This window comes from Solenopsis invicta, chromosome 1, assembly GCF_016802725.1.
Source record: "Solenopsis invicta isolate M01_SB chromosome 1, UNIL_Sinv_3.0, whole genome shotgun sequence".
In the NCBI taxonomy this organism is placed as follows: domain Eukaryota; kingdom Metazoa; phylum Arthropoda; class Insecta; order Hymenoptera; family Formicidae; genus Solenopsis; species Solenopsis invicta.
This window is the reverse complement of record NC_052664.1, coordinates 20058864-20078621: the sequence shown is the minus strand read 5'-3', so window position 1 is coordinate 20078621 and position 19758 is coordinate 20058864. Positions and strand designations below refer to the sequence as shown.

Below are 19758 nucleotides of genomic sequence, written 5' to 3'. Positions count from 1 at the left end.
ATCTTGCATCGCACCGGCATTGAAAGGTTATAAAAACATTGCATAAACCTTACATTGAAACATTATAATATTGTATGGAAGTTACAAAAGATTCCTGCAATGTTACCACAGGCTTGCGGTAACGTTGAAACATCCGCAATTTTGAAACTGAAAATCTTTATGACGTTTTGGACCATTTGGAATCGTCTACTGGTTTTACTGGTAGAAGAAACGAAACGCAACGTCAATAACTTTTCCTTCGGCCAACTGCTTTATTTTTACTAGTAATAACCAAATATATTTTCGACTAGATGGTTAATCATTTTGGTTGACTGGGATCCATTGAGTTGTCACACTGTTGCCCGTGAACGCGAAATAAGTCAGCTTCGAGTATAGGTCGAATGCATTTTCAAATATGTAATTCTTAATCCAGGAATAAATAATTTGCACATAATGTGATTGAGCTTGTCGTGAGAACAATATGGTATTACCATAGAAGTAAGAATACGATCTTAAGAATAAAATATACCAAAATATTCCATAGATATATTTATTATTGATGCAAGTGTACAGTTGTAGTTGAAGAGAGAATTTTATATTTAAATAAATACAAATGGTATTCAAGAATAAAAATATACGTAAAATAAGAATTTATTTTTTGTGTGTATAGAACTACTCGTACAACTTATAATTTATAATCTACTGACTTTTTTTATATTTCTTGTACGACGTTTGATAGAATTTAAGGAAATTGAAAAAGTTTATTAATAAATGTGTAATAAACATTATGAAGAGCCAATTACTTGTGACTTTGCAACCGAATATCAATGGATGCGATACATACAGTAGCAGCACGATGAATTGTATCTGCAAAATAAAATAATTAATTTAATTTATCATTTAATCATATCTGAAAGATATTTGTGTAATACGATTTATATAAAGTATATTTAAACTTAATAGTTTATATGTATTACAAAACGAAATAATTAATAAAACAGAAAAGAAATAGGGTAACTTTAGTATATACGTTGCACCGGTCAAAAATTTAATTTATCAATTATTGTTCATTATATTTAAAAAAATGAATTATATCAATAAAAACTTCATACTGTCGGTTACTATAAAAAAATTAGATATACAAAATGTATTTTTTTCAAATTTGGAAAAATCTTTAAAGGTCCGTCGAATATAAACAATGGTAAGATTTATGGCCACTCATAAGTGGGATAATTAAAATAAAAAACATAACAGCTAAGAACTTTTTGTGTACTCTATCCCTTACTATATCTCTACACTTATGTAATAATCACAAAATAATCAATAAATCTTTTACATTTCCTACAAGGAGAGAATAATCATTTTACGTATATTATAATACATTGCTGTGCCACTCATAACATTGACAAATTGATTTAATTCACAATAATTTTATTAATTTAGAGTAAGAAATTAAAATTATAACATAATACTAATGTAACATAAAGAATATAACAGAATGGTTGCACATTGTTTCCAATTTTCCTATTTTTTTCAAACTTTTGCGGCGTAAATTCCCGTGCAGTGTAAATATAGGAGTTACCCTACTAAATCTCGAGAGACATAAATTATTATGTCTATGATTACACATTTTGTGTTTTCGGTATCTTCCCACTACACACGTAAGTCTGTAACGTCAAACGCTATTCCCTAAATCTAAACAAGTCATGAAATATCTGTCAATATTTTAATTGGAAACTTTATAATTATCATAATCATTGTTTATTAAGTATATGAGTTTTAATAAAAAAATCACACGTAAGCCTGACATGTCTATGTGAGATTTTATATACTTAGCGTTAAATGATATATTATATATTGATTTTTTGTGACAACTATCAGGCCTCGAGTCTCTTCTATCATTTATTTCTTTTTAGAGAGGAACGAGATAAACAGCGATTTTATTGCAATTACGAGTAGATTATTCTGTTTCGGATGTAGTATGTAGTGAGACGATTAATCACGTGTGTAGTTAGACGACTAAGTAAATATGAAAAAATTCGGAAAAAGAAAGGATTAAGCAATATAAAAATATATATGGAAGAAATTTAAGAGAATTTATACCATTTGTGCTATAGTTATCCATCGTTTTATAGGTGCAATAGTTTTTTGGACGGTCAGTCCACAGGCTGCCAGGAAGTAATACGTGTACATTATCACGTGTATTAAGCAGTTGATTGCACAAAGAAATCCGATGAATTTACAACTGAAATCTTACACACATCCATGATATAAGTACGCCAGAGACGTGATGGTACAAATGCAAACCAGATACCTGATTGTCTTTCTTTCTTAATATAAATAAGACTGTTTCGACCAAATCAAATATTTTTAACAATAAATAAATCTCTCCACCTATAGTAATCTGCAATAAGATTCAATTATTATATTGTATAAAATAAGTACGTACAATAAAATATAAATGATTTATATCATTAGTAATGACATTGTCATACATTGCCGTGTCAGAATGTTTTAGGACACATAAGAATACAGTAATCAAAAAAATTTAATAATATAAACATATTTATACTTATTGCTAGTATTCGAAACAAAAATAAAGCAATATTTTATTGATATAAAAATAATAAAATTATATAACTTGAAGATATATTGATAATGTTATTCTTTTTTTGATATTAGATTTTTTTTAATTAAAAAAAATTACACAAAGCAATATGTTATAACCTTAAAAAAAATTTATGTACTTAAATAAGAAATTATCTATATTTAATTACGGAAAAGAGGGAGTATACATTTGCATTACTGATGTTATAAAAGAAGTTCTGATTTTATAATTTCTATAATGGACGTGGCGTAATGCTTACTAGCAACAAAGAAATTATTTTAAAACATTTTTTTTATTGAAATATATTTTATAAAATGATCATTAAATTTTGTTTTTTATTGTGTTTATTAGTGTGTAAGATCTACGAAGAATCATTAATTAGTGATGTTTTATAATTAAAAATGCTTTTATTGGCATTAGATATTAGTATTCCACGACACATTTCTCATCTGTCCTCACAAAAGCATCCTTTTTCCCTCGTCAGTAAATTACGTTCGGTCTTCATCCTATAAATTTCTACCTATAGGGTGGATCTCTACAGCTAACAAACTGTTCATAAGAATTAATTTTGTCGCTTTAATATTCACTGAGTTATTTTAAGAAAATAAAATTGTATTCCATAATCCTCTTTTCTCTTCTACAAATGTTTTATATCTCCAATGCTGTTAAATAAAATGTCCGAAAATTTTCCGACGACAGTGTATGTACGTAATAATTTACTATATCAAACTTACATAAAATTTAAGGAAAATATATGCTACTAACGGAAAATTTTTTTTCTCTCTTTCATTCAATTTATGCTTTGTTCTTTCGACAAAATGTAATTAAAAATTTTATTACTGCATTACTTTAACACACGCGCGCGCGAAAATATAAATGAAATTGATACAGAGAATTACAGAGAAATACCAAATTTTCAAATTTATAAATAGATCCCTGCTTATGGCATATATTTTCTTATAAAATAGTTTACGTATAAATTATTATTACCATCATTGCATAATCATACGTATAATCAGGAACGGGATATATTATCTTGTTTGAAAATATACTTACGTCAATTGCACCGTTAATCATAAGCGTATTTACGAAAATTTGAATGATATTATACAATTGTATAAACATCTTTAATTTGTATGGTGGCCTGTTTTTCATGAATTTAGGCCCATAAATGAGCACGAAGTATAGATATGCGAATATTATTAGTAGTATTCGATAGACAGAATCAACGAACAGTAGATTGGATACTCGTGGATCTGAAAACCAAATTAATATATTGAAATATTTTTCTACATACATATATTTATATCACACGACACATATTTTATTACACAAAAAAAAACATTATTATTACAATAGAAATCAAATATAAGAAGACATTGCTTTGTGATCAGTTTTTACGGTTTTTTACACACGTAAAATAGAATTGAATTGAAACTATAATAATGTTCAAATTGGCAAAGGGATTACAGTTTACAAAATTAATTCATTAAAATTAAAGTCGTTAATTTACTGTTTACGGATTATTATTGTTAATTAACAACATTAATACTCCACGCATTTTCTCACGCTAAAACTATCATGTCTATTTCATGTCACATTTCTTTTAAAAATCTTTGTAGAAATAAATCACTTCTAAAAAATTGTAAATTGTTATAAAGAATTGTTACTGAATCTCTAATTGTTACACTATGATTATTTATTTGAAAAGTTTTTGCTAATACGGATAGTATTAAGAGCTCACCGAGCTCTTTTGTCCAATGATATTGTGTGTCTTGTAAGAAATCCATGATAGATAATTGCTCTGTATCGTCTTTGAATCGTTACTTTTTTTATTTAACAAAATATCACAATGAACTATATGTAGTATCATTCGTCTATCTTATATCGCAAAGCAACCGTATTGATCGATTAGAACCCATTGTGCGCATTTGCGGAAAAACCTTTTATTTGTATTATAATCAACGTTGCACTTTGCTCTTGATTTTGCATAAATGAGAATATGCATATCTTCCAATATGACTTTGTTATACATTTACATTATGATGTATATATCAATTCTGTCGATAGCAACAATACACTCAGAGAAAAAATGTTAGTGATGGCAACTATAAAGGGATAATCATACAAATTTTGTTAATACAATTATAATATATAGTTAAGTGAATCATGTTATAGTTGTTGCAATTAAATTTGTGGGTAAGAGAATTAAAACAACATTATTATAATAACTATATAAGAAGAATAATCTAAATTATATTCTTTTTAATATAATTATTTTCTTAACTATGCAATTATAGTCACAAATATCACATACTTTTTTTCTCTGTGTATACTAGTACACAAAACCGTCACTAGATGGTTGCTATGGTGTTTTATTTCTCGTAAGAAAGGAAACACATAAATGGTATAAAAGATGGAGCCTGATTATGAGATTTTTTACCGTTGTTGTATTTTAATAAAGTAATATTTTTGATGAATTTCCTTGAAAATGAAATCAAATGGAAGATGTTTTAATTTAGTAATATGATTAAAACTAATTTTTTTTAACTTCCAAGATTGGAACCATATAAAAACATAATAAATGTAACTATTTAAACATAAGAGGTAGAATATTATAATTCTCTTCCCTTAGTGTATAAAAATGTATAGTTCGCTAATCAACGCTTTTGGTAATAATTCATGAAATTATTAGTGCAACTGTGTGTGTGTGTGTGCGTGTGCGTGTGCGTGTGCGTGTGCGTGTGCGTGTGCGTGTGCGTGTGCGTGTGCGTGTGCGTGTGCGTGTGCGTGTGCGTGTGCGTGTGCGTGTGCGTGTGCGTGTGCGTGTGCGTGTGCGTGTGTGTGTGTGGGTGGGTGGGTGGGTGTGGGTGTGGGTGTGGGTGTGGGTGTGGGTGTGGGTGTGTGTGTGTGTGTGTGTGTATGTGTGTGTGTGTATATGTATAATTGTATTAATCATAGCATTTAATAATTGTGATAATACCTCTATATTTGCATTAACTATAGTATTATAATTTTCTATAACTCATAAAAAATAGTTGAGATGCTATGCATTCACGTTTTTATAGTTGTTACAACTATTTTTTTCTCTGAGTGTACAATCTTAATAATATTATAATTTCACAATTTGCATAGGTAATTTATTTAAACGATATTTTCTGTATAACATCGGACATTCTATGAATACGTATTTTTTCTACATAATGTGAAAATAACATTCTTTATATAGAATGTATATACATTTCATATACATAATTTGAATATACATTATGGTATACAATATTTTCAAAAAAAAAGGTAAATAAAGGCGCCAAATGTGTGGGTGTACCACATAAATCTCTATTTTTTTTTTAGAAAACCCAAGTGGTACCTATCTTTGTATCCTCATTCAAAAATTTCCTATTCTAATCCATGTGGTACTATCTTTAATTTCTATACAAAACCTAAGTGATTCTATTTCTTTATTCTTATTAAAAATTCTTCCTATTCCTAACCAAGGAGGAATTTACTTAAAAATAAATATTTCCAACCTAAATGTATTTTTTTCAAAGAATGTATGAAATCTTTAAATTGCGCCAATTATAAAGAGAATATATTGCTGTTTGAAATAACTGCTGAACTTTTAACAAATAAAATAATATCTTTATTTTTTAAATAAAATTCAAGTAGCGGTATCTTTAATATCTTTTTAAATAAAATTCAAGTAATACTATTTGTATATTTCTATTGAAAAATTTTGTTGTTTTGTCCTAAGTGGATGTACTTAATTTGAAAAAGTTTCAATGGAATATATAACATTTAATCTCAATGAATTAAAGAAGAAACAGAAATGAGAAAGTTTTATTAAAGTATTTTTATTAAAGTAAAATAATTTTTAAATTACAAAATCTTGGCATTGCTAAATAAGAAAAGCAATGAAAAAAATGCGATAAATGTTTCATTTGTAAGATATGCATTATAAAAGTAATTACGCAATACTTTACGTTAGTTAAAAGTTAAGTTTCTTCAACATTTAAGTAACATTGTAAATCATTATAATTTTCTAAGTTACTATAACTATTATATTTTACAACATTTTATTTAGATTATATTTAGACATCTAGCAGTGCCAAGTTTTTGTAGTTTAAAAATTTTTTATTTTAATAAACGTGGTCGACGACGGAACTTAGATGAAAATTTTGAGTTTGGACTTTGCGTTGCGATATCTCCGCTCATAAGGCATGGAGAGAAAAAATAAAAACACTTTTATTATACAATTTGAACCCAAGCTATCGTTTGACACTACTCAGAACTTGATCGGTTCAGTCAGTACTGAGATCTGATCTAATCTTGCATGCTTGGAACTCGCTAACTTGCGTAAAAAAGGTTCGCTTTGCTCACACTTTGGTGCGCGTCGCGACCGCGTCTCTTGATTGCGTATTTATTTCGGTAATTACATTGGCACGTAGTTGACACAATTGAAAAGTATATTTAATACTAGTAATACTAGTAATTGAGATGAAAATATTAAGCACCGAGACTTCCGTATCAACCGAGAAATAGCATCTCCACTATTTTCTTATTCACTCGGTCTATCCAATTTATTATTAAATAATTCTAAACTTATAAATAAAGCAAAAACTACAATAATTTTAAGGATCATTTCTAATAATAGTATTAAAATGCTTAAATCAGCTTAAGGAGAATATACAAAATTGTATTATTGTAATATATCATAACTCACAAAATCATAATGTATGTGATAAAATGTAAAAACTGTAATGCGTCAATGTGATCCATACGTTTAATGGCAAGAATGATCAAACTAGGAAAGAATATTTTTTTATTATAAAAATATATTCTGTCAGTTATGACAGATCACATCTTGGAAATTAATTAAGATATTGATTTGTTAAGTATGAATATTTTTGATCAAAAAATTGTATTACAGCAGTTTGTACACACTATGATTTTAGAGATATTTTACATAAAACAAAAGATTGAATTTGGCTGAGATGCTAAACTGTTTGGTGTTTTTATTATAAATATTTAACCATTATGAATAAAGTAATTTAAATTTAAGAAACCCTAATTCTTGAACAGGAATACGTGAATTGTTTCTTTTTACAGCCGATGTTTGTTACATCTGACGTCAAAAACATGTATTATTGTATTGTTTGTATTATTTCAAAAGATTGTTTGATTTTGTTGGCAAATATATTTTTTTTATTTATCACAAAAACTCTACATAATTCCGCTCAGTGCTTATGTTTGATGTTGGGAAAACTTGAATAGAAATCAAAATTAATTTAAGTGCAGTTCAAGTACAGAAAGTACTAGAGATAAGTAGTATAAGAAACATAAATGCGGTATTTAAGAATCTCTGCGCGTTTACAGGCTCGTATTAATCTTGATTTTATGTTACATTATAAATAAATTTTTTTTATGTCTATCTGATTAAATTATAGATAACTTAAAATAGTCTTAACAGATTATTAGTGGATTATAGTAAAAATTTTATTTTATGATAAATTTTATGTACACGAAGGGCACGATTTCGCTGAAATATTTAAAAATTTAGCTAAATGCAGAGTTTTTAATAATTTTGTTGGACCATCAAAATAATTATGGAAGCTCAAGCATAATGAGCAAGGCTGCTAAAAGTTTTAACATTCTAATACCCAATTTGAATGTTTGACATATTATGATGGTTTAACGAAATTGTATTTTCAGATTTGTAGTTAAATTTTGAAACACTTCAGCAAAATTGTTTTTTTTGTGTACATAAAGTTCTTTAGAGCTGCATTATTAATGATACTTTTCACGTTGTATATGGTTTGTCATATATTTTATTACACAACGAAATGTCGATAAATCTATCGCCTGATTAACGTGTCAAATATTAAAATTTAAATTATCGTGCGATTTATTATGTCAAATACACAATAATACATTACTGTGTATTTGAGTGAATCTAACAATTACCACACCGAGATCTCCCCTCTCGCCTTCTCTCTTTCTCCCAGCTGAATATTTCAGCATTAATCAACACAGATTCTCATGGAGCACGCAACCGGTTGACAAAATATTTCGACAGTCACATATATATTCCGCATTCACGGATCCGAAAATCCCGTCTGGAAATAAGCATCGAAATCTGACGGGTTGTACGAATGTGCTATTCCAGTTTTCATATTTCCCTATGTTTTTTTTTTGCACGAACATGGAAATTCGATCCACACGGCGACGATATCGTTGCCGAATACCATGATCCATCGTGGACATCAGTTTGGAACATAAATTTTAACATTTGTTACAGGTTAGATAAAGTGGCAGCGAATTAACGTTATTGTCGGTGTAATTTTAATAGTAATATTGTTGGGTGTAATTCTAAATAACATAGGGGAGACCGGAGAAATTTATTTTATTTTTATCTGTCCCTCTCAAAATTAACAAATTTTTGTTCGTAATAATTTGTCATCAATCCATCGAAAGTATTTCAAAAATCATGCTAATCGATACGAGAACCATCTTATATTTCAAGGTATAGAAAAACAACAAAAAACTTTTCTGATGATATCCATTATCTAAGACCTTTCTTTGTCGTGTATTTAAATGCACATAAGCTATTCCACAGCGATAAATGAAGATCATTAAAAAAGTTTTGTTTTCTTGTTTTACTTTGAAATACGATAATCCTTTGTCGGACTTCATGATTTTTAATTGTAATTTATGGATCATAATCGATTGATAATATTAACATTAATAATATTATTATTATTAATAATTTATAGATAATATTAATATTATTTCTATTTCATCATATACAGATAATTATAAATCTGAATTATGGACACAGAGAATCTGAACGCTAAGGGCCGCGAAGAATAAATTGCTTTTAATATTGTTGTGCTATAGAATCTAAAGGGTGTGCTGACTTGCTAGCATTTGTACTAGCACTATTTAGTTGCTGCTAGGCTAGCACAGTTCAGATATATAGTATCGTTTATCTCGAAGAATTATGAATCTAAATTACAGAAAATCTGAACGCTAAGGGTTTTGATCTTAAACGAAGTGCTCTTAATATCATTGTGTTATAAAATTCGAAGATTATGTTGACTTATGCGGGCTAGCATAACTTATTGTTAGATATGCATTAAGTCATGGAAATAATTGATGCGAATGTAGACGTTAGTTGTATGTAGAATTATCCAAAATTATTTTTTATCATAAATTCATTTGTTATCATTGTTTAAAAGTAATATGTTAACACAATGTTAGCACAACCTAGCATAACCTAATACAATTGAGGAAATTGAAAAAGTAAAACGAAAAGTGTTAGGGTTGATCGTTAAAAAAAGAGTTTTTTTCTTATATTTTTAATGCAATTTTCATATTATGGGATTATGATTATAGTATGGTTTTGAGCATAATGTAACACAAAACTAATACAATTCAGTACTACTCTTGAAACAAGTTAAAAATAGGGGACTAACTTCTTACAGGTAAATTACGTTTAAAATTTCTTACAGGTCATTGAGTGTTTCTTACGAGGATAATTTCGTACTACTTTATTTCACTGTTCTATAGGCAGTTCTTTTAAAATTATTTTAAAACTAAAATGACGTGCTATAATAATACATCACTCTCAAGCTATAGGTATCATATCATTATTATGGCCCCGAAGTTCGAACACGATTTTGGACTGCGCACAGAGAATCACTGCGTACAAGTGAATCGGTATTAGATCGGATGCAGACGGTGAGCATAAGATCTTCTCGAGAAATGTCGCTGCCTCACTTCAACGAGTATCTGACTTACTCGCCCGGAGCAGTTCTCTGCGTGCAGCCCAGGATCGTGTCCAAATTTCCGGACCCTAATCATTATATATTGCATTATATTATATATCATGTTTTATTATTAATGTGTTCTTTCTCTTTTTTTCTGTTTCAGGTAAGTAAAAATGTATATTCTCCGTTTTCCTTCAACGGAAGAAAAACTAAGTTCAAATTACTTCGTAAACTCCACATGAGAAAATGTAAGTCTGCTATATCACAAATATGATTTCTTAATATAACATCGTAATTGCGCATGTTGAAACTATTATTAAACGTATTAATTACTTTAAAATACCCAGATAGGTTTGATTAATAAAGTTTTTTTGGATATTTTAAAGGAATTAATACGTTTAATAGTTTTTATAATCAAGTATGATTTATTTATGATAATTGACGATTTATTTTGTCGCGAAATAATAAAAAATTTAATTCCCCAAAAATTTTTGTGTAAAACTACATTCATGCCGAAGTTATATTTATTTCTAAATTCGGAGTTCATTGCTTAATGTTTTATACTGATGATTATACACGTGACAAAATCAGTTTTTCTTTGCGAAGGTATAATTGTTGACGCTTACTTAATGATAAATGTCAAGTTAAAGAAGCTAAGTTGATAAGTTAAACGAGGGATAAAATGGAAGAGAATTTTTGGAAAAAGTTACGTTTTATTTTTTGTTACATTAAAAAAGAGTTCAGTTCTAACTTTTTATGCTTGGTTTCGTACAACGCGAGATTCTTGTAACTTGGAACGTATCTATCGCATTATAGAGGGTCCTACTGTATCTTTAAATACATATTATTATTGTGATATGTAACATTGAGATTTTATTGAGATCGAAATTATATTGTTAGAATTTTCAATAAAAGTAATTGGTGGTGTCAATTATGGTTAAAACAATATTTGTGATCAATATGTAAGTTGTATATTAATATGTATATTTGATGCAATAAGTTCTACATTATAAATATTTTTTGATTGTAATCGATAAAACAAATCTTTGTAAGAGCCGAAAATTCTAACAACATATTTAATTTTAATGGCACTTCCTGAAAACGTCACATATTGTAATGATAATATATCAAAGTATAAAAAAATGATCTTTTCTTGCAATTCCATTTGAAAGAAACTCAAAATAATATATCAGAGCAATTTTATAAATAGGATCGTAATCATCGTCTAAAAATTTATAGGCAACGGTTGACTTTATTCTTGTTCTTGAAAAAACATAAAATTCATGTTTCATTGAACTGTGTTAGAAAAGTGAGAAGTTTATAAAGACACATCGAATATCGTCGAATCTTTCGCTGTATGTAATACTCTTGCAATTTATATGTTATAATCTATTGAATTTTCTTAAATTTGTATTTCTTATGATAGAAATTACAAAAATTGAATAAATTTATTGTTACATCTATAACGCTCACTATGATAATTCAATTACTCACAACGTAGTGTTAATGGATGCGACAATATTAGCACGATGAATTGTATCTGTAAATGAAATAATTTAGTTAATTTATTATTTAATCATATCTTTGATAAATATCTGTGTTATTCGATTTATATGAAGCACATTTTAATTCGATAGTATACATGTACTACGAAACGAGTTAATTAATACAACTAAAACAGAAATATTAATCTCAATAGAATTATTATTATAGTTATTAGGTTATCTGTGATTACACACTTTTTTCGGTATCTTCCCACTACACACGTGTGTCTGTTACGTCAAACGCTATTTTCTACCTTAAAGCATTAAAAAAAGTATTATGAAAAACGTAAAAAATCGTACAACATTTGTCATCATTGTATTTGAAGATTTCAGAGTTATGATATTCATTATTGAATATTTTATTTTTAATAGAAGAAAATCACACGTAGGCTTGACACGTTCATGCGAGACTTTACATACTCAGTGTTAAGTGATATATTGGTCTTTTATAACAGCTCTGGGGCCTCGAGTCCCTTCTCTTACTTAATTTTTCTAGATAGGAAAGCAAGATAAACAAATTTGCTTGTTTTACGAGTAGATTATTCTATTGCGGATGTTTCAAACTCACGTGTGTATTTGAAGGATTAAATATGAAATGATTCGAAAAGAGAAAATATTAAGCGACGTGAAAATACATATATGTGGAAAAATAAGAGAATTTACCAGTTGCGTTGTAGTTATCCATTGTTTTATAGGTGCAACAATTTTTTGAACGTTCGGTCCACAGGATGTTAGAAAGTAGTATATGTACATTATTACGTGTATCAAGCAGTTGATTGTGCAAGAAGCAAATAAGGGAACAACAGATTAATATCTTACACATAACCACGATACAAATAAAGTAGAGGCGTGATGATACAAATGCAAACCAGATACCTGATTGCCTTTCTTCCTTAATATAAATATGCCTGTTTCGACGAGATCACATATTTTTAACCAAAAGTAGTACCATGCACATCTAGTGTGCTACAATAAGATTCAGTTATTATTGTATAAAACAAATTATTTTATATAAAATAAAAATATATAAACGATTTACATTGTTATTAATTATATTGACGTACATTGCTATATTAGAAAGTTTTTGGACACCCAGAAATAGAGTGAAACAAGAAGTTTCAATAATATAAATATTTGTTAGTAGTAACAATTCAAAACAACAATAAATAAAAATTTAAAACAAAAATAAATCTTTTTAAAGTATTAAAATTAAAAAAGTGAATAATAAAGTGATCCAACGTTACATTTATAAGTTTATAAGTTTATTAACATATTGTCATGTTTATTGACATATGTCAATACAAGCAGAACGTTATGACAAAAATATAAATTAAATACAGCGTTGTAGAATATAAATATAAAGCTACAGTAATATGAACTGCGGTGATTAATGACCATCGCTTAATAGTTACAGAAAGTAATAACATTTTCATGAAATATTAAATCATGCAAAAGGTAATCCAGAAAATTCTATTTTTGACCTCACTGTCAAGCAATAAAATACACGAATTGAACAGTCAATTGTTGCATACAAGTCATTGACGGTATGACATATTTTAGCGTTATTTCTTCAATTTACCATGTAACTTAGAATTAACAAGAAGGTCATATTTACCATATATTATGTATTAATTTTTTAACTTTATTTTAGCTTAATAGCCTTGAACGTTTTTGTTAATAGCTTATTTGAATTTAATAATGTAACGTAATGTATGTATGAATTTGACTATAAAGTTATGCATATTATATACAGAAGTGAATTGTTGACACTAATTGTTTTACAAATGTTATAATCTCTTTCTTGCGATTTTATAACATTCGTAGTGTACAATGCTTGCTAACAGCAAAGAAATTATTTAAAAAAATTTTTTTAATCAAAAAAGTTAATTAAATTTTTTTTTTAATTAAATATAGTTTATGTAATATTTATAAAACTTTTTTGTGGTACTTATTAGTGAGTAAAATTTACGAAGAATCATTAATTTAAAGCTCTTTATAATTAAAAAAACTTTTTATGACGTTAATTGTTAGTACGCCACGATCCCTTTCCTCACAAACATATTCTTTTTTCCTCTTCAATAATTTATGTTTGTTCTGTATATTCAATGAATTTCTGCTTATAGGGTGACTAGTAAAATTATATAGCTAACACGCTGATAATCATAAAAATTATGTCGCAATAATATTTACTAAGTTATTTTAAAAAAACCAAATGGTATTCCACCAACAGACTTTTTTCTTTCTTTTATAAATGTTCTGTATGCTACTTGCTAAATGAGGCATGTGTCCGAGACTTTTCCGTTTACAATGTATGTACACATTAATTCAATATATTAAGCTTATGTAAAATTTAAAGAAAATATATGCTATTAAGAGAAAATTGTCCTCTTCATTTTTTTGTTCAAGTTATTCTTTGTTTCCTTGGCAAAATTTAATCACAAACTTTATTACCGCATTATTTTAACAAAAATATAAATAAATTGGTACAGAGAAATATATAGAATTGCGCAAATTTTCTCAGTATTACTTATAAATCCTGCTAATGCCATACATTTTCTATAAAAATAACTTATATATAAATTATTACCTTCATTGGAATACGATCATACGAAAAATCAAGAACAGGACATATTATCTTGCTCGAGAACAAACCAGTGTCAATTATATCGTAAATTAACCACGTATTTGCCAATATTTGAATAATATTGTACAGTTGTATGAACGTTTTCAACTCGTAGCAGCCTGTTTTTCATGAATTTAGGTCCACAGTCAAGCATGAAGTACAGATATATGAATATTATAAGTGGTACTTGATAGGAAGGAACAACTAATGGTAGATCGATTACTCGTGGATCTAAAAACCAAATTAGTATATTGAAGCACATTTCGACACACTTATATCACTTGAAACACATTTTAACAAGAAGAAATCATTGTTGAAAATCATGAACTACGATAGTGAAAGTATTATTATAAATCTGTATGGCATATAGCTTTCTTTTATAACACAGTCAATTGATGGACAGTCTTGGAACGTACGAAAAAACTTCTGATATCTTATATAGTAATTGACATGCATTTTCTCGCTTTAAAAATTAAAAAATGGAAAATTTTTTATCTTAAATTTGAATTTGATCAATATTGGATGAATTTATAGAACAACGAGAACAATTCTCTAAAACCAACGTATCGCTGTATACTGTCACATGTTTAACTTTGATGAATTTTGATTATTATTATATTTCTATCATTGTATTTGTGTTATTTATTAATTAAAATTTGATCTATTCATCTAATGATGACTAAGTTGAAACCTTCTTCTATATTGTTTTAAGTATTTATAATTAAATATATTTTTTTTTGTTTCATCTTATAACAGCTTGTTTTTGACTTATCTTCTTTATAATTATATTATTTAGGTTTTAGATAAACAAACGTATTAATTTATGTTTTTGAAAATGTTATTATAACAAAAATCAATTAATTATAATAAAACGTTGCATTTTAATTAGTTTTTACGTTTTTTTAACGCATTTAAAATATAATTGAATCTGGTATACTAAATAATACTAGAATTGGCGAATGGATTATATTTTGCAAGATTATTTATTAATTTAGTATTTACGAATTATATTATGTCTATTTTATACGTCACATTTGTTTTAAAAATCCCAAAAAATTAAACATTATATATAATATTAATGAATTTTTCTACGAAGCAAAATCTTCGTAGGAGTACTTAATGTATTTCTAAAAAATTGTAAACTTTGTTATATTAAATTTTAAATTGTTACACTATGATTATTAATTTGAGAATTTTTCTCTAAACAATAATATGAACGGTACTCACCGAGCTCTTTTGTTCAGGAATAAGATATATATTGCAAACAGTCCATGATAGGTAATTGCACTGTATTGATTTTATAAATTTACTTTTGTTTACAACAAAATATCACCGTTTAACTAGTATTATTCATTTCTCTTATATCGGAAAGCAACCGTATGATGTGACGATCGGAACTGAATGTGTGCACTTATTTAAAATTTAAACACGTAGTCGTTTGAACCGAACTTTTGTTGTATTTATATCATGAGTTACTTTGCACTTCCCTTTTGATTTACATATGATAGTATAATTTTTTAACATGACTTCACTTTACGTGTGACTGAATATCACATTATAAAGTTTTTATAAATTATAATTGATATCAACAATACAATCTTAATACACAATTAATAAGTTATTCACAATTATTTAGAAGTGATTTAGAAAAACAATACGGGGTGGAGTAATTAAAATAATAGAACATATTGTATTTTGTCTATAACTTAAAATGAGTTTCTCTGTGATTATAGTTTTTTTTTGTAATTGTAAAATGTTAGTAAAGCTTAAATTATTAAATATATAGTTATTTAATTATATTTTTATAACTTTATAAATGAACGAACTTTGGCTGCATAATAATATAAGCGATGCTCAGCAGGCTGATTTTAATTATACTAACGAATTTAATTTTTATATAATCAAAGTTGTTATTGGACCGTAAGTGGTATTGGACCGATGCATAAAACACATCTACAAACATTTTCGTGTGCACTTAGCATCGATAACCACCGAACAGTTATATTTCTCCGCGTGCTTACATTTAGCGATAGGGGTCAGACGAATTTGGTTATATTTATAAATTAATAACTTGTTAACTATTGCAAAAATCGCAAAATGTACAAGACTTTTGGACTCAGTTTAGTCAACTCTACCTGCACCCAAACATTTGCCCATTTCTTATTTCGTGAAAATTTTCATTGATTTGATCTAAAAGCGTTCATGCATAACTTTCCCACGCAGAAAAGACAATTTTGTTCAAATACAGATCTGAAAATAATTGTGTTAAACTATCAGAAAATTTACATTGTATGTTTAAACTTTTTGCTAAAATGGCAAAATTTTTTCTAACAGTATTATCACGCTTGGACATCTTACATAATTATTTTGAAAGTACATTAAATACTTTTCTTATTTGTATCCAATTAACGGACACCGCATATTTTATATAAAAAAAAATAGATTTGGTCTTTGGTCACATTGATTGAAATGTGTTTTCTTTTATGTGGTATTGATCATCTTTTTCTGTGGCAAAAAATCTTACAATCAATAATTTAAAAGCATTGCAAATGATTATTTGCAATGAGTGCTATAGGAATTTTACCCTTTTTATTTTTCTTGATTTATTTCTTTAACTTGACATAGCTTTTTTCTTGAATGCTTATCAACGTTAAATATCAGAATATAAGAATATATGTAAAGCTAAATTAGATGAGATTTTTTTATATTTGTAAATTATCAGTATTTGTAGCACATTGTTAGCGAAGTGCTACTGACGAGTACTTTCCGTCACCAGCCAAAGATATCACTCTCTTGATTTACCAAGTTTGACGTTAACTATCAAGTATGTGCAACCGACATATGTCACGTTTGTCGGTCGGTAGTGTACCGATCTAACTTTAAAACTGTCTAACGTCGTACACATTATCGATAGCGATCAAACAAGTATGTGTATTTCGTAGAATATTAATATTTAAGCGAGAATATATGTGCCAGTTTAAGTTGATAAGTGCACATAATACTGCTTTGTTATAAATAATAGAAGAAAGAATGCGACATTTATATTTACTAGCTATATTACTCGTATCCTCGTTCAGATATTTTTAGGGAATATAAGAAAGGAATGTAAAAACAAGCCAAACTGTGTTTTTATATTTCTTTATTAACTTTTGCACAAACGGATTATTAACACTTTTTTTTTAATTTATTATTACAGAATTAAAAAATTGATTTTTACAGGTATACACAATAAATAATATTTATAACAGTTATTAATAATTAATAATAATTATTGGTCGAAAAAATATTTAATACGGTAATTATTTTCTACGTACGATTGAAAGAAATCAGAACAATTTCTCATGACGTAGGAATTATTTATGAGAAACTATTGGTAATTTTTATATTTTTTTGGATTTCTCTTTTTTGGATTTACATTTCATATATTTAAAAACACGTTAGATAGAATTTTTTGTATACATCTATATATAGAGTATTCAACAATTTGCGGCCGAAATTTTATAGACTTATAAATAAAGCAAACATCCCAATATAAATACATCAAGAAAATATAATCCTTTTTAAATGAAAAGTATTTACGATAAACGAATCGGGTAGTCTAAAGTTTGCGCGCTCAGGGATACATTACACACTAATAGATATTGTTGCTTTGTTTCCAACTTGTTATAAAGTTGAAGTAATTGATAAAATTGAGTAATCAAACGAACTTGTGAAGTTCGATTTCAATTATGCTGTCTCGTCCGGATGGATAATTGTAGTAGCGTCCCGCTGCGTTATTTTCAACAGATTTTTAAAGAACAAACGTTTTGTTCCGAGGTGCGGCTCCTGTGCACCTCCGTGCGCTCTTGCGCCTCTTCATTAGTTTAAAGCACACAAATCTGACCTGAGGTTGTGGGTGGGAGGGAAAATCCATCCGGACGAGACAGCATAATTGAAATCGAACTTCACAAGTTCGTTTGATTACTCAATTATGCAACGTCTCGTCCGGATGGATAATTGTAAATTTTTAAAGCTCAGATTTGTGTATAGACAGGGAAAATTAAAATAATTTATTAAGTTTTTTGTTTTTCCCTGAGACCGTACGGGTCGACTTGTAGCTGTATTGTGTATAAGTACATAAAGGTTATATATGTAACATTACGCCCCTCCACTGTGCCGCCACTCTAGACCGACCAACCGTCGAACGCACCGCAGCCGAGCACGTGTATCTTACGTAAGACCACCGCGTGCTACCGCGCACGACCGACGCGCTACGCGCCGCGTTCCGAAAGCGCTCCCACTCTAGCCGGCCCGTCCGCGCGCGCTGATTGGTGCGTCCAGCCGCGCGGAACGATATATAAGCCGGCAGTGGGCAACGTACCAGAGATCCGTCCGAACATCCGATCTCATCGGATCATCTCCAGCGCTGGGCATACTCGGCGCCTCCTAGCTCGGGGATTCTCGAGCACCTCCTCGGGAACGGGCATTCTCGTTCCAACCTTCCCGCGACGGGTAAAACCGTCGTCCCCGAGGCCGGGTATGCTCGGCCAATCCGATCCGCTCAGCCGCGCGACGGGCATTCTCGTCGCGCGGGCCATCCAATCCGATCAGCCGTGTGACGGGCATCCTTGTCACGCGGCCAATCCGGACCGTCCGGCCGGACGACGGGCATTCCCGTACGTCCGGCTAAATCCGATCCGAATCCGTTGCGCCGTACGGCGGGTATTCTCCCCGCACGGCAAATCCGTTCCGTTCAGCCGGACGACGGGCATTCTCGTCGTCCGGCCACTCCGACCCGACCGTTCCGAGTGTCCCCGGGAATTCCCGGGGACCGTCCGCGCCGACACCGTTCCAGTGTCCGCCACCGTACCTCCCGGGCTAACCCCGCGAGATGAGGCCGAACCGGCCGACCCCGTCGACAGCCCCCACATAGCGCGAGGGCGTCGAAACCGAGACCGTAACCGGTCAACCGCACGGGCCAATCGCGCCCCGAGCACGGCATTAGAGTGGACCGCCGCGCGACCACTCTAACAAACGGATACCGTACGCGTAAAGCGTAAGCCGAAGCCGTCCGCAGATCGCACGACTCCTCCGAGTCGTTACACTTCGACAACCGCGAGTCCGTTCTGACATCGCACGATCCGCCGCGAACTATGTATATAGATATATGTTGTCGAACCGAGCAACCCCGCTTGCTAACCCCGAGCGCAGAGCGCACAGTCACTGTCCGTCCGTTTCCGGAATTACTAAAGTATT

At 29.7% G+C, this 19758-nt stretch overlaps 1 protein-coding gene and 1 non-coding gene across 2 annotated transcripts in view; one reads left to right on the top strand and one right to left on the bottom strand.

Moving 5' to 3' along the window:
- Window positions 1–10770, top strand: part of LOC113003147 — a 208417-nt gene extending 197647 nt beyond the window's left edge. The window contains exon 5 of the mRNA XM_039451619.1: window positions 10520–10770. Within this exon, the coding sequence (XP_039307553.1) occupies window positions 10520–10527 (8 nt within the window). The 3' untranslated portion in view covers window positions 10528–10770. The remainder of the gene's footprint in view (window positions 1–10519) is intronic.
- On the bottom strand, window positions 599–15939 carry LOC105196412. The gene is made up of 8 exons (XR_005575179.1): window positions 15751–15939; window positions 14488–14754; window positions 12564–12866; window positions 11851–11896; window positions 3644–3843; window positions 2294–2383; window positions 2083–2231; window positions 599–846 (listed from the first exon to the last, which is right to left on the bottom strand). It is a non-coding gene; the product is annotated as an elongation of very long chain fatty acids protein 1 (transcript).
- Window positions 15940–19758: the final 3819 nt, after the last annotated feature.